Below are 13,296 nucleotides of genomic sequence, written 5' to 3'. Positions count from 1 at the left end.
GCAGTTTCAGAGACTTGGAGTCAATAACAACAAAAACTTTGAAAAAGAATAACTCGGTTATTCGAACGTGTTCATACTTTTTGCCAACATACTGCTGAAAGAACGATTTGAAGATACTGAGTAGGTGATTGTATTCAAGGACAAAACATCACGTGATAGTAAGAACTAATGAACAAAGTCTAGTCATTTTGACTCCCTTCTCCAGTTACGGGTTAATTGAGTAATTTTACCAAACTATTATATCATTGATTGTAGTAAAACTTATAACATATTATATAGAACAAAATTAATAAAAACAAGTTTTAAAGTATACTGTTGTAAGAGTTGCATTTTTTTATAATTATTTAATAATTTTAGGCCTTAATTTGAAATTTTTTAATTAAAAATATTACGGAATCAAGAAAATATTTTATGAGACTGTATAAGAAGTGGCATTAGCTGTAAAAACCAAAATTTAATGCAATTAATTGATTAACTGATAATTAACTTCTGATAAATTAAAATGCATTTTGCTGTTACAAACACACGTAAGTAAAGAGAATTCATTTTTTTTCCTATCAGGATATGAATAAAAAACCGATTACATAATTCCATCTTTACAAATATGAAATAAGCTTTTAAAAGCTGCATAAGTAGAAAAATATCATCTTTCATTACCTGGGTTAAAGTATTAACTTTATCTTGAAGTTGATTAACCTGAAAGAAAAGAACATGATTTAAAATATTTCAGAAGAATATAAAATTTTGATTGGGAAACGAAATTTAGGAAAAAAATTGTGTTGATTCATAGCAAACATATAATAGTTAAAGTATTACAAAAAAGTACACAATTTTCAATGAGAAAAAATTGGAATTTAAATCGTCGAAAGTGAAAAATCAAGTTGAATATCAATGTTGAGGAATCATTCATAAAAGGATCCTGTCAGAATGGAAGAAATAATGGAGTAAAACTTTTTTGCGTCCAGGTCCAACTTTCCAAGAAATCTTGTCATAGTCCCAAAACAGGAGCATGGTTTTGGAACCATGGAGGAACCTTTTTGTTTGGAATCTTTTTGTCTGCCATTTTCTGCGAAAATAAAGCAAGCTCAAATGGAAAATACACGAACATTTGACACGGTTAAAAAAAGTTTCGAGAAATCCGCTGTATCCGCTGCAAAATATTAAATGATTTTTAAACCATCAAATGGCAACCTCTTTTTCAATGTTGGATTTTACCACAATAAAGCAAAAGGTAAAGAATTATATTTAAAAAACTTTACAGCTGAAAAATGGGTAAATTTATATTTTTTATTTTCATAATTTTTAAAAAATTATATTTTGTGAGCTAATAGGTCTGTTCTTTCAATTCTTACCATCCAAATTTTATTTTGAATCTTAAACTATTAAATCTCAATGAAAAGGGACCTATCAATTTCGGAACATTTTTTTCTTCCGAATACATAACCCTACTGAAAAATATCTAAATACGAATATACTATTATCAAGCCATCTAAATAAAAATATAACTACGTAATTAATCTCGTTCCGTAATCAATTTTATTGATTTATTACTTTTAAAATTTATAGTTTCACTAAAGTCTTTTGGAGGTAAGCTTTTCGCATGCTGCATTAACAGTGTTTCTAATCTGCAATAAAGCTTTCTTTTTCTTGTTAGTTCTTAAAATAGGACAAGCAAATAGAGAGAGAGATCTGCAAATATTTGTAATAGCTGCTGACTAGACCGCAGATGATTTGGTGAGAGAATTGTCAGCTACTTGACAATATAATGACGAATTCGTTGACAAAACTGAGAGTTCTAGGAAAATACAAGAATTATGTCCATATCACTTATGAAATGATAACCAATGGCTTTTCTATCTTATTCCAAATGACTTCAAACGTAGTTTAGAAGCTATAAAAAAGGAATCGCTCTCACAATGACTAATTCTTTCTCTGGAGTATTGCTCACACTGCGAGTTCTCTATTTGTTTTACGTTTATGGTTGTTATTGCTTTTTATTTAGCAATTTGGTATCTACTTGTATTTTAATGTGTGCAAGTGATATTCTTTGTGTACAATGTGGCTGTGATTTTGTTACTTGAGCGCTGCGTTTTTCTGGTTATTTTGTAGAATAAAACTTCTATTTTATTTAGGTATGGAGGTTCTTTCACCATGTATACACCGGGTGATATCCTCAATAGTAGCATTAATTTTATCATATTAATCAAATATGATTTTAAATGGAACTTTTAGAGCATTTCGATTGGCTAGCTATGAATTTGAAGGATCGAAATTAACTGACGAATAAAAGAATAAAAATTGCAATATTGGCACAGTTGATGAGGATGGAGGATATTTCGAAGTTTTATTTTGCGATACCTTTAAAAGAATAAAGAGTTATAGTGTGGGAAAAATGGACATCGATAATGTATTTTCGTGTAAATTTTTTCAAATAAAATTAGATTTAAATTTCAGTGAAAAAATTAAAATTTTATTTGAGAAATTCAAAAAAAGATTTTTTAAATAAAACATAGAAATAAATGTAAACGATACAAGAGAAACACATAATCTATAAACTTAAAACTTTACAAAAAGTGTTTTTAGTAACTTTTGGGACTTTCAGGATCTTTTTACATTGACATTAAAAATTTTAAACTTTAAAAGATCAAAATTTATAAGACATTTTATTTAAAATTTTAAACCTAAAAAGAATTTGAAAACTGTAATAAATGTTCATCTTTCTTGAATGTTAAAGAACGGGATTAGAAAGGAAGAAAATCCTTGCATAACAGAAAGGGACATATCAGTACAGAAAGAGAGCTTAACGAATTCAAAACCTTATTACAATACTATACTTGAAAAATTAATTTAAATTTAAAAGCTGGAATAAAAAACACTTGCATACTTTTGAGCTAATTCTTCTTACAGCTCTGTTAGATATTCTGTCTTGCCCTGTTCCAACGAACCGGTTTACCTGCAAATGAAATAAAGAAATTTTCATATTGATGAATGAAATTCCTGAATTTTAAAAGAGTGTAAAAATAGTTTTTATTCCATAATATGCAGCCTTATTATTAAAATAAATTGTTGAACTTTCAATTAACTCTTAAGTCATTTCAGAAAAAATCTTACTAGAAAAACTTCTTTCCGTTCTACCAAAAAAGTAACACCTTACCCCATCTGTTAGCTCTTTGTGCAACATTATAATAAAAAATAGTGGCTTTTCCCGTTTGGTAGTTTTGGTTCAGAATTGCACTAAAAATTAGAACTTTGATTCATTTGACACCTCCAGGATTGACATTACATTAAGTAATCGCATCTAGATCCATTTGGTAACTCTAGGTCCAACATTACATTAACAAGTAGCAATTTACCAAATTTGGTAACTTTCAGGTGTTACATTAAGGAGTAACATCTAGATCTATTTGGTAGACTCAAAGTCTATAATTACATTAAGTACTAATATCTAAATCCATTTGTTAACTCTAGCTCCAGCATTACATTAAGAAGTAGCATCTACGTCCATTTGGTAATTCTAGGTTTAGCATTACATTAAGAAGTAGCATCTACGTCCATTTGGTAATTCTAGGTTTAGCATTACATTAAGAAGTAGCATCTACGTCCATTTGGTAATTCTAGGTTTAGCATTACATTAAAATGTAGCACCTAGACCCATTTAGTAGTTCTAGATCCAACATGAAAGAAGTAACACCTAGACCGATTTGATATTTGTAGATCCAACATGACAGAAGTAGCACCTTGACCCATTTGGTAGTCTATGCGTTAGGCACAATGTAGCTCTTTTTTCATACGATATTTGAACCACGAAATGTAGAGAGAACCAATCAAATTAAAAACTTTTTTTTCTGCTTTAATTCCCTTAACTATTACTTTGATGAAGCTGTTATCTCTTCTTTTAACCCTTAAAGTATTAGACTAATAATTAAGCATTTACACCAAACTAATGGTAGAAAAGTCGTTTTATTAAATTGCAGAGATATGATATATATTTCCTGATAATCCGTAACCAATAAGTGTCATAAAAAGAGCGTTTCTTTCACATTTCCGACCCCAAAAAAAGATATGATTTCTTTCTTGAAAGCAGACATTTTAAAATTCTGTATTAATGTAACCATTTAATTAAGATTATCTCAAACAAATTCTAGAGATGTCTTAAGTATATATTTCACCAATCTCTAATCTCTGGAATAGAAGCAAAAAAAATCACTATGTTATTATCATTATTTCCCTCTTCTATTCTTGATGAAAGATACATGTATCATGAACATTTTATTTCAGTTCTACAAACAGCTGCCTCAATGAAATTCAAAATGGCGAATTCTTATAGAGCTGATACTTACCTTAGCCGCAAGGGTTGTGATGTTTTCTTCCATCTGATTCAACTGATCCGACAGTTCAGTTACTCTGTTTGACAGACTGCTCAATCTCGACATAAGACGACTCTAAACAATAAATTTTAAAAAATCATATATTTAATTTTTTTTAAATTTTAGAACTGCTACTTATTTTTCAAAAGATAAATTATATTTAATACATGAGAAAAAAGGTAAATCTGAATTTCATCAACCCTTAAACTAAAAAAATGTGATTATTATATTTTTGTATCCTTTTACTTTTCAAATGTATTAATTCTTACTTTTTCTACTTTGATATAGTGAGTGAAACCAGGAGAAGTGGTATCCTCAAAGCGTTTTCGCATATTCTCTAATAAAGGTGTTATTCTCTTTCCGATCCTAGTATAAAATTGTGGATCACGGGAATGAGCGTAAAAGCCGGGAGTGCTCAGATTTTTATTTTCATATATGAAAGATGTGTGCTTCGTAATATGGTGAGCAAAGTCGGTATTTGTGTACTAATTAAATGTCATTAGCGAACAAAGTTAGGAAAGATTAATTTTTGGCGTTTATCCAACTTGTTATCGTTGCCGATTAATCGTCGTTGGCATGCGATTAACACACAAATTTTTTAATTAAAAAATATCAAATAATTCGGAATTCATATTTCAAAATTTTATCTACTAATTAAAATCAATTGAAATAATAGTCACATTTCTGAGATATGTAACTGATTACTAGGCAATTTTAACATTGTTAATACATATTTAATTATTAAATTCAAAAATATTAAAATGAAAAATTATACATCTATACTTATAATAAAGCTCAATGTGTGTGTGTGTGTGTGTGTGTGTGTGTGTGTGTGTGTGTGTGTGTGTGTTGGCACTCTACAGGTCAGACCATTCAACCTACAGCTACCAAATTTGGCACGTGTATACCTTGGAGGCCGGGAATGTGCATCTGGAGGTTATTTTTTCGAATTTTTAATTCGAATTTTATTTATTTAAAAATTAAGCGAAATTTTGGCGTGCTTCTGCAATAACTTCCGAAAATATTACCGCACAAAAAGATTTTTACATGAAGTTAAAGATCAAAAATTTATCTTTTAAATGATACAAATGTTTTAATCTTAAAATTAAATTTCTATTTTTAATGAATTTTTAAATAAATATTTTAACTATATTTTTCAACAATTTTTTTCGTACAAAATAAAAATAAAATTTAAGCTGCACGAGCACGTTTCGCATTCATGGGAAAAAATTAGCTTTTTTCAAAGTGTTGCCATCACATTGATTAAAGCTCCAACCAAAAATAAATTAAATCTTTTTGGAAATGAAATCTGCAAAAATATAATTTTCAGCAAGTATCTGTAGGAAATGAAACAAATATGAAATATTATTTTTTTTAAAAATAAATTCAAGAAAAATTATTTTATGATCTTTTATACTCTCTATATTATTATTCCAATAAATCAGTTTTATTTTAAGGCAAGTTTTGTTTAATATGAACAGGATATCCATTCAAATCAGGGCCACACAGCTAATTTGTAAACCTTTAGTAAGGCACAGATCTGCTAAAATGGTCTAAATGGAAAATGATTATATTTTATGTAACTTGATTCAATAAATGCTCTAATAAATAACGAATTTTTGATTTTATATAAAGCTTCTGGTGTGGAAATCACGAACAACAAAATTTTCTTGAAACACTAATATTTTAAATAAAAAGAGTTAATTTCCAATCAACTAAATCAATCACTTAAACTGACTGATTTATGAAAATTTATATATCACTATTCAATAAAAAAGAGGATAATTTTAGATTTTTCATCTATCGTTTCAAAGAAAATACGCCAATCAGCGCGCAGGTTTCTCAAGATTAATTGACCTAAGATTATGAAAATGTTGAGTTTTTCTAAATTTTTAACATTCAAAACTTCATAAATCAGTCTTAGTTGATCGTGGAAAATAGAAACATTCATTCATTTATTTAAAATTTGGTGTGTCCAGAATATTTCTCAGAATATGATACCTTACTGCATTAAATTTAGACTTCATAATTTTTGAAATATATTTATAGGCCAGAACAAAATATTATTGATTTCATTTCAATCCTTTTGAAAGCAAAACTAAAATTCTGAATTTTATGCTGAATCTGAGAAATTTTTGTTGAATTATTGTTTGAGATATTACATAAATTATGAAAAATATTTTGTAGTTCACATCAGACTTAAATACCGAGCGATTCTGTTTGCAATACTCATATTCGATAATAATAATAATAATAAATAAATAACAATAAAAATGATAAAAAAAATAAAACGCTTGGTTTTATTAAAAAAATATCTTTATATTAATTGCAATTTCCTCATTTCCACTTTAAGTTAAAGTTGAAGTTTTACTGGAAATGACAACAAATTAGGAAAATATATATAGTAAATTGAACGAAACGATCTAAACAACAGTATAAGTTTGGTATGACTATCAAAATTTGAAGATCAAAAATGTTTTTTTTGAGAATCTATTAAGAGACCAGTTACTTAAAATGTTTAATTGAAAATTGTAGCTAGCGGTAATACTGGCGAACCGGCTGGTCGCCAAAGGTGGCTAGTTTATAAATAAAATGATAAACGAAATATCAAAAGATACATTTAAACATTTTTAATATTAACATTGCTCAGAATAATACTTAAAAAAATAACTTTTATGAATTAAGTAAAACCACTCCCTCTAATTTTATATTCACATTTTTTAACTTAAATAAATAAGAAAAAGAAAGAAAACACTTACCGCCATAGATATGGATCCAGAGCCCCTTGCCTAAAAAATAACAATAAAATATATAAAACCAAAATTTTTTTTATTCTTTTATTTTGGAATAAATTGTTATATATTTGAGGATAACTGGATATTTGTAAAAAAAAATCGTTTCTCTACACCGTATATTTAAAGCAAAGATAATACCAAAGAGCATACCAAACAGCTGCTTTTATGAAGTGCCACTACATTATACACACTTTATTTTTGATGCCATTTTTTCTTCTACATTGTCTGAAACTTTACCAATTAAATTAAATTTCGGCGTCAATTTTTAAATTAGAAAATAGCTAGAAATATTCCTTAAAAGATAAGTTCATTTCGTAAAAACTTTGTATACTTCTCACCTCAGCATGTGATGATTTCACTAAAACTACTTTTTCTAATAAATTAACAATTCAAAAAAAGAATTTCCCGTATTGTCTATTTATTACTTAAATCAAATGTGTTTCGTTTCTATAATAGCATGTTCGATCAATACATTTCATTTTACTTTGAGATTGATTGCACAGTTTCATATACCGAAGCTCAGTTAAGATTACTCAGTTGCATATAACCAAAAATATCTAATTTAGGCAATAACAGTATGTACAGTTTCGTGCAAAAGCTGATGGTGAAATCGTTCCTCTAGGAAACTTACAGATTACCCCTGCTGCCTGGAGGCATTGAGTTTTGACGACACTCAAGATAACAGAGATGATTGAAGCTGTCTACAGTTCAACTACCTTTGCTGCTTACCAGGGTTCAATTTGTTCAATACTCAAGCTAAACGAGCTTTCAATAAAAAGCAACTCCTCATTCCCAGTTCTTTCTATCTAGAGGTGACTAGTTATGTTTTGCATGTGTCTCCAATGCACATGCTTCACATGAGTGTTCAAAAGGATGATGTGACAATTTTGAACAAAAGATGTCACACTGAAGTTGGGATTACATGTGAAACATCTTGTATTTCTATGTGTTAACGTTAAAAAATGCTTAAAAATTAAAAGCAGTAAGGAGTCTTATCTTAATGGGATATTTTTTGATTTTGCGTAGTTAACATAACGCTTAAAGATAGCACCATAACGTTTAAAAATATCAGATATGGATATCTAAACGTCCATCAAACGAGAATGAATTATTTGTTTCATGGGGAATACTTACACTTGACAAATCGACCTCGTTGAGTTTGACTTGACCTTGCCCACTTGTTGCAAATTTAACTTCTTTATTGAACGCTCCTTGAATAACCAGAGCTCCATCTCGCACGATAATGCGTGGTCTGTAAAGAAAGGATTCCTTTTTAATGAATGTCCTCAATGGTAAAATTATAAAAATATATTTACAGAACTCTTAGTAAAATGATTAGTCAATAAAGAGAGAATAAATTAGTCAAAGGGAAAATCAATTTGTTCTATGTGGATCGATTCAAACCAGTTTAACGTTTGATGTTGCTGTAAAAAAATTAAAAAATCTCTGATTTCCAAAAATGATGTAATATTTTCATTTCTTAACCATAGATTTTTTTTTCTGTTAATGAAATATAAAAAGATAAAAGCGATACAATCATCAGCAAATTTTATTGTAGAAAATTGATGAATTCCTATATTTTCGGGTTCCATGAGTTAGGAAAAGAAATAATGGGGATTATTTTAGTCTGTGAACACTATTACCCAAACGCGCAACGACCCTGACAAGTGAAATTTAGCACCCGGTCTTTACATCACATTCCTATCCATTGTGAGCTGATACGTGTCTGTGAACAGCTTGTATGTCTGCCAGTCCTTGCACGTCACGTGATTAATTTTTACAAATTGTTTTATCCTTGGAATGGTATTTTTATATCACATTTAGGCAAAACATATCAAAGGGTAAATTTTCCATCCGTATATATGCGATTACTGTAACTCACAAACCTAACCAGGTAGATAAGTAAGCTTCCTCTTTGGAACTCAGTATAGATTTGTGTCTAATTCTGAGTAAAACTTTAAAAGATAAACTGTCTGTGTGTTAAATGTCTGTATATTTGTAAGAGGCCAAACAAGCTAAGTAAGAGAAATTTGGTGTCTGGTCATACCACTGAAACTAAACACAGAAACAACACAGTACTTAAGATAAAGTTTCAAATGCATACTTAATACTCTTCGTTATACAACGAGTAGAGAGCATGCAAAGAAGTCATGAGAGGTGAGTAAAGAAGACACTAGGATATAAGTGGGAAAAGAGAAAATAACACATAATTTGTACTAAAAATGTCTATATTGAATGCCCTGGTGAATAAAGAATGCATAAAAAGTCTTTCTTTTGTCGATTATATCATGCTTTCCTTCTTTTAGAAACTTTCTAATACACAGCATTCTTTAGTTAATTTTTTAAAATATAATTAATTTAATGGGTAATATTCCTTTAATTATATCAAATGTCTTTTATAATCTTATGATCATTCAGTTTAACTGCGCCCCAATCGGAGACGTATGGAAGAAACGATATACCGAATAATTCGAAGTACAAGAAGCATTTTCAAACTTGGTCAACACTGTAAGCAGGAAGATGACTTATTGAAGACATATGCATATTTGCATATTATAAAAATCAAATTTAAGTTAATAAAAGAGAAAATGCCACAAAATATTTTACGACTACAATTCATTTTGAAGATGTTCTCCAAATCTTTTGTCTGTGTCTCCTTTTATCAATATGTCTAGCGTCTATTTTATTCCTTTGCAGCCAAAAAAATAATAGGATGCATTGTTCCATATGTATGAGTGGAAGAATATATTTTTGTGCTTAAAATGCTAAATTATGTAGTTATCGATTTATTTTTTATCCTAAAAAATTAACCAGTGAGGTTTTGATATAATTTTATTTTTATAAAAATCATTATCTTACAGGTAAAAATGACTCAATATTCAGAATGACGGTCAAATTTTATAGAGTTAAATCTTGGTTATTACAAACTCCTGCCGTTTAATCCTTGCCTCATTTCAGATATCACAATATTTTATTACGTGCTTAGTTTTTTTTATTGCTTTATTGTAATTATTCCGAAAATCTTTATAATAAAAGCTTTCAGCACTGTTCAGAAAATATTTAGTTCAATTACAGTAATCCAATAGAATTTTTTCAGATAAAAAAATATGTAACAACAATTTTATTGCTATAAGTCGTTGGCTTGGCCATACAAAACTGTATTGTATTTAGATCGAATAAGTGGAGGAAAAAAAGAGTGAAAGTTGAAATATCGTCCCATTTTTTTATAAAAGGTAATTAATCTGAGAGAAAACCTTTAAGATATTAATTGGAAAGTTGTGTGTATTGTAGAAACCTATAAAATGAATTGGCGAACCTTTAGATGGTTTTATTAGGTCAGGAGTAAATTATAAAAAAGCTGAATATAATGAAATTTTTCTCTCTTTAATTTAAAAACCTCTGCACGAAGAAATACCTGTACATAAGCGTTACTTTTAATCAAAATTTTTATACATGAAGGAACAACTGTTTAAAATTTCAGATCGGTTTATCCATTATTTCCTGCAAAATCAAACTTCACGGAGAAATTCCTGTAAGCACTTTTCAGTCTATCCAAATTCACCATCTGTACTATTGAAGTCTAATTGCTTATAGGTAAGAAATTCAAGATACTCGCGTCTCAAGGTATTTATTAAGAAAATAACGAAACGCAGCCGGTAGGATTCGAACCTACGCGGGGAAACCCCAATGGATTTCGAGTCCATCGCCTTAACCACTCGGCCACGACTGCTCTTTCGGTTCTTCCTTAATAATAGAGCATTTTCATTATATTTCTCATAAGAATCATGCACCACACGCAGGTGTCAAGTATATAGTAAGTCAATAGAAACCACATTTCTTAAAATATTTCCTCCATATATGAAAACGGCTGATTCAAAAGTTTCCTTTGAATTAGAAATATGAGAAAAACGATTTGCTACTCTGCTTGTTATCAAAAAAAAAATCTTTTCAATTTTGATGAATTTTTTGAGAAGTGGAATTAATTTCTTTCATTTTTCTGGAACTTGAGAGAAAACGCAGAATCTTCATATATGGGAAAAGAAGTGAAATTTGACGGAATTATTAAAAATCTTTAATAGAAATAAAATAATTGAAAATGAGACTTTAATAGCAAAATAAAATTAAGAATGCAATTTTTTTTAAATTAAAGATTTGGAGATCAGAAATGAAAAACATTATGAGATAAAAATATTCAAATAGGCAATTTCAATAGTATTCATGACGTAATTTTTAATAAATATTTTAAAAAATTATTTTGATATTTATTGTGACGTAATTTCTACATTGTTACATATTAGAATATTATGCTTTTACGATTTTTGATTTCCATATATTTAATAAAAAAGACTATTTTCTACTTTTTACTATGATAATAAAAGTTGCTCTTTTACTCTCATTATGTTCTATGTTTTTAATATTTAATATACTTCATAATTCATCATTATAATTATAAAGTAATCATCTTGTCACCAATGCTTTATCTAATTTATTATTAAATAGAATTTTCTTATATAGAGTTAATAGTTTATTAAACTAATCACTTAATTATTATTAATATGTAATTACAACCGATAACCTAAGATATGCTGAAGCAATCTAAGAGATCGCATGGTTCTAAGAAAGGATAATTATTATGCAATATAATGACACACCATTCGCTCTTTAATTAATTAAATACTGCATGAATAATTAATTCGTATAGTTATATCATACTCAGTCAAATCATTATTACATCTAAAATAAATTAGATACAAGTCGCTATTTTTTAAATCAAATGATTATTTTGTTAGAAGCGATTAATAGTTATAGGACAATAATTTAAATAGAGTATTATTTATCACATTTTGAAAGTTATTAAGATTTGAGTATTTGGGAAAGAAAAAAAATTAAAAAGTTAATCATAGCTTTTCTTATAAATTTTCCGATAACTCGCATCCATTTAAACCTAATTTTTTAAACCCATATAAGCATTACCGTTATACATGAATGTTTACAAAATATCAAGATTACAAAAGCACTGAATTTAGATTAATTCGATGTTCCATCTGAAAGCTTTCAATAGAAAGAAAAAATAGGACTATTTATATTTATTTTATTGCATTTGCTGCCACTTGATTCCCAAATGATATTCACATTTACAATGTAAATAAACGGTCTTTTCTTTACTATATCTTAATAATATAATGCAAGTCTATTTGAATAGTAAATAAGCATTACAATCGTGAGTCAAATGGCGTCAGCAAGCTGATGTAAGAATAAATTCAGTTACATTTTTAATGCATGTGTACTCAGAAGCTTTTGGCTTGTTCATCGCATCAGAAAATTTTCGATTTTTATTCTATAAGTAAAAGTAATAGTTAAACATACCTTGTCTATTTCCTGGTGCATGATGTCGACCGAATCTTCTCCTAACGTACTAATCATATTATTCTAATAAATCAACCTTGGGAAATCTTATGACAAAAAAAGAAAGTGCTATTTAAAATTATATTTGCACAAAAAACGTGGAGGAATTTTATTGGTTAGCTGTGCCTGAAGCGGAGAAAATTCATTGGCAAAATCAGCCCATTTGTTGAAGCCAAAGGCTCTGTCAAAGTTTTGATATGTAATATAATTTCAAAAACTAAGGTTGATGAGAGCCAGGATGAACGTATTATTTCGCCATGAACTATAATATGAATACACATATAAGAATTCTGAATTAAAAAGTGGCGAAATGAATACAGAAGTTGTAATTGGAGATTCTGGCAAGATTTTTTCCCATTGAGAATTACAGTGACCTAATCTTTTGGAGTTCTGTATAGAAAATGGAGAATGAGGGTAACAGTTAACCATTAACAGTATATTTAGGAGATATGATCTTTAATATAAAATAAACTATAATCACAAAATAATCTGTAAGTCATTTGTTACGCGTTCTATAAAATTATGATGTTTATTAATAAAATTATTATGTTTAATAAAATTATGATGATGTTAGCTTATGATGTTGAATTAAATTCTATTGTTACAATGTTGAATTAAATTCTATTGTTACAATGTTGAATCAAATTATAGAATCATGATACTGAATTAAATAATATTATAACGATATAATATTATAACATTTATTCTATTCTAGAAATACTTAAAAA

The 13,296-nt window shown here is 28.3% G+C and overlaps 1 protein-coding gene and 1 non-coding gene across 3 annotated transcripts in view; both read right to left on the bottom strand.

Moving 5' to 3' along the window:
• Positions 1 to 13,296, bottom strand: part of LOC129975650 (cubilin-like) — a 176,167-nt gene that overhangs the window by 162,598 nt on the left and 273 nt on the right. For both annotated transcript variants that reach the window (XM_056088750.1, XM_056088751.1), the window contains exons 2-6: positions 8,297 to 8,414; positions 7,127 to 7,156; positions 4,341 to 4,442; positions 2,885 to 2,953; positions 658 to 696 (exon numbers count right to left, since the gene is read on the bottom strand). In XM_056088750.1, the coding sequence (XP_055944725.1) occupies positions 658 to 696; positions 2,885 to 2,953; positions 4,341 to 4,442; positions 7,127 to 7,156; positions 8,297 to 8,414 (358 nt within the window). The remainder of the gene's footprint in view (positions 1 to 657; positions 697 to 2,884; positions 2,954 to 4,340; positions 4,443 to 7,126; positions 7,157 to 8,296; positions 8,415 to 13,296) is intronic.
• Positions 10,811 to 10,892, bottom strand: Trnas-cga (transfer RNA serine (anticodon CGA)). The gene has a single exon. It is a non-coding gene; the product is annotated as a tRNA-Ser (tRNA).

Source organism: Argiope bruennichi, chromosome 7, assembly GCF_947563725.1.
Source record: "Argiope bruennichi chromosome 7, qqArgBrue1.1, whole genome shotgun sequence".
NCBI classification, from domain to species: domain Eukaryota; kingdom Metazoa; phylum Arthropoda; class Arachnida; order Araneae; family Araneidae; genus Argiope; species Argiope bruennichi.
The sequence above is the reverse complement of the archived record's forward strand: the minus strand, read 5'-3'. Positions and strand labels throughout refer to the sequence as shown.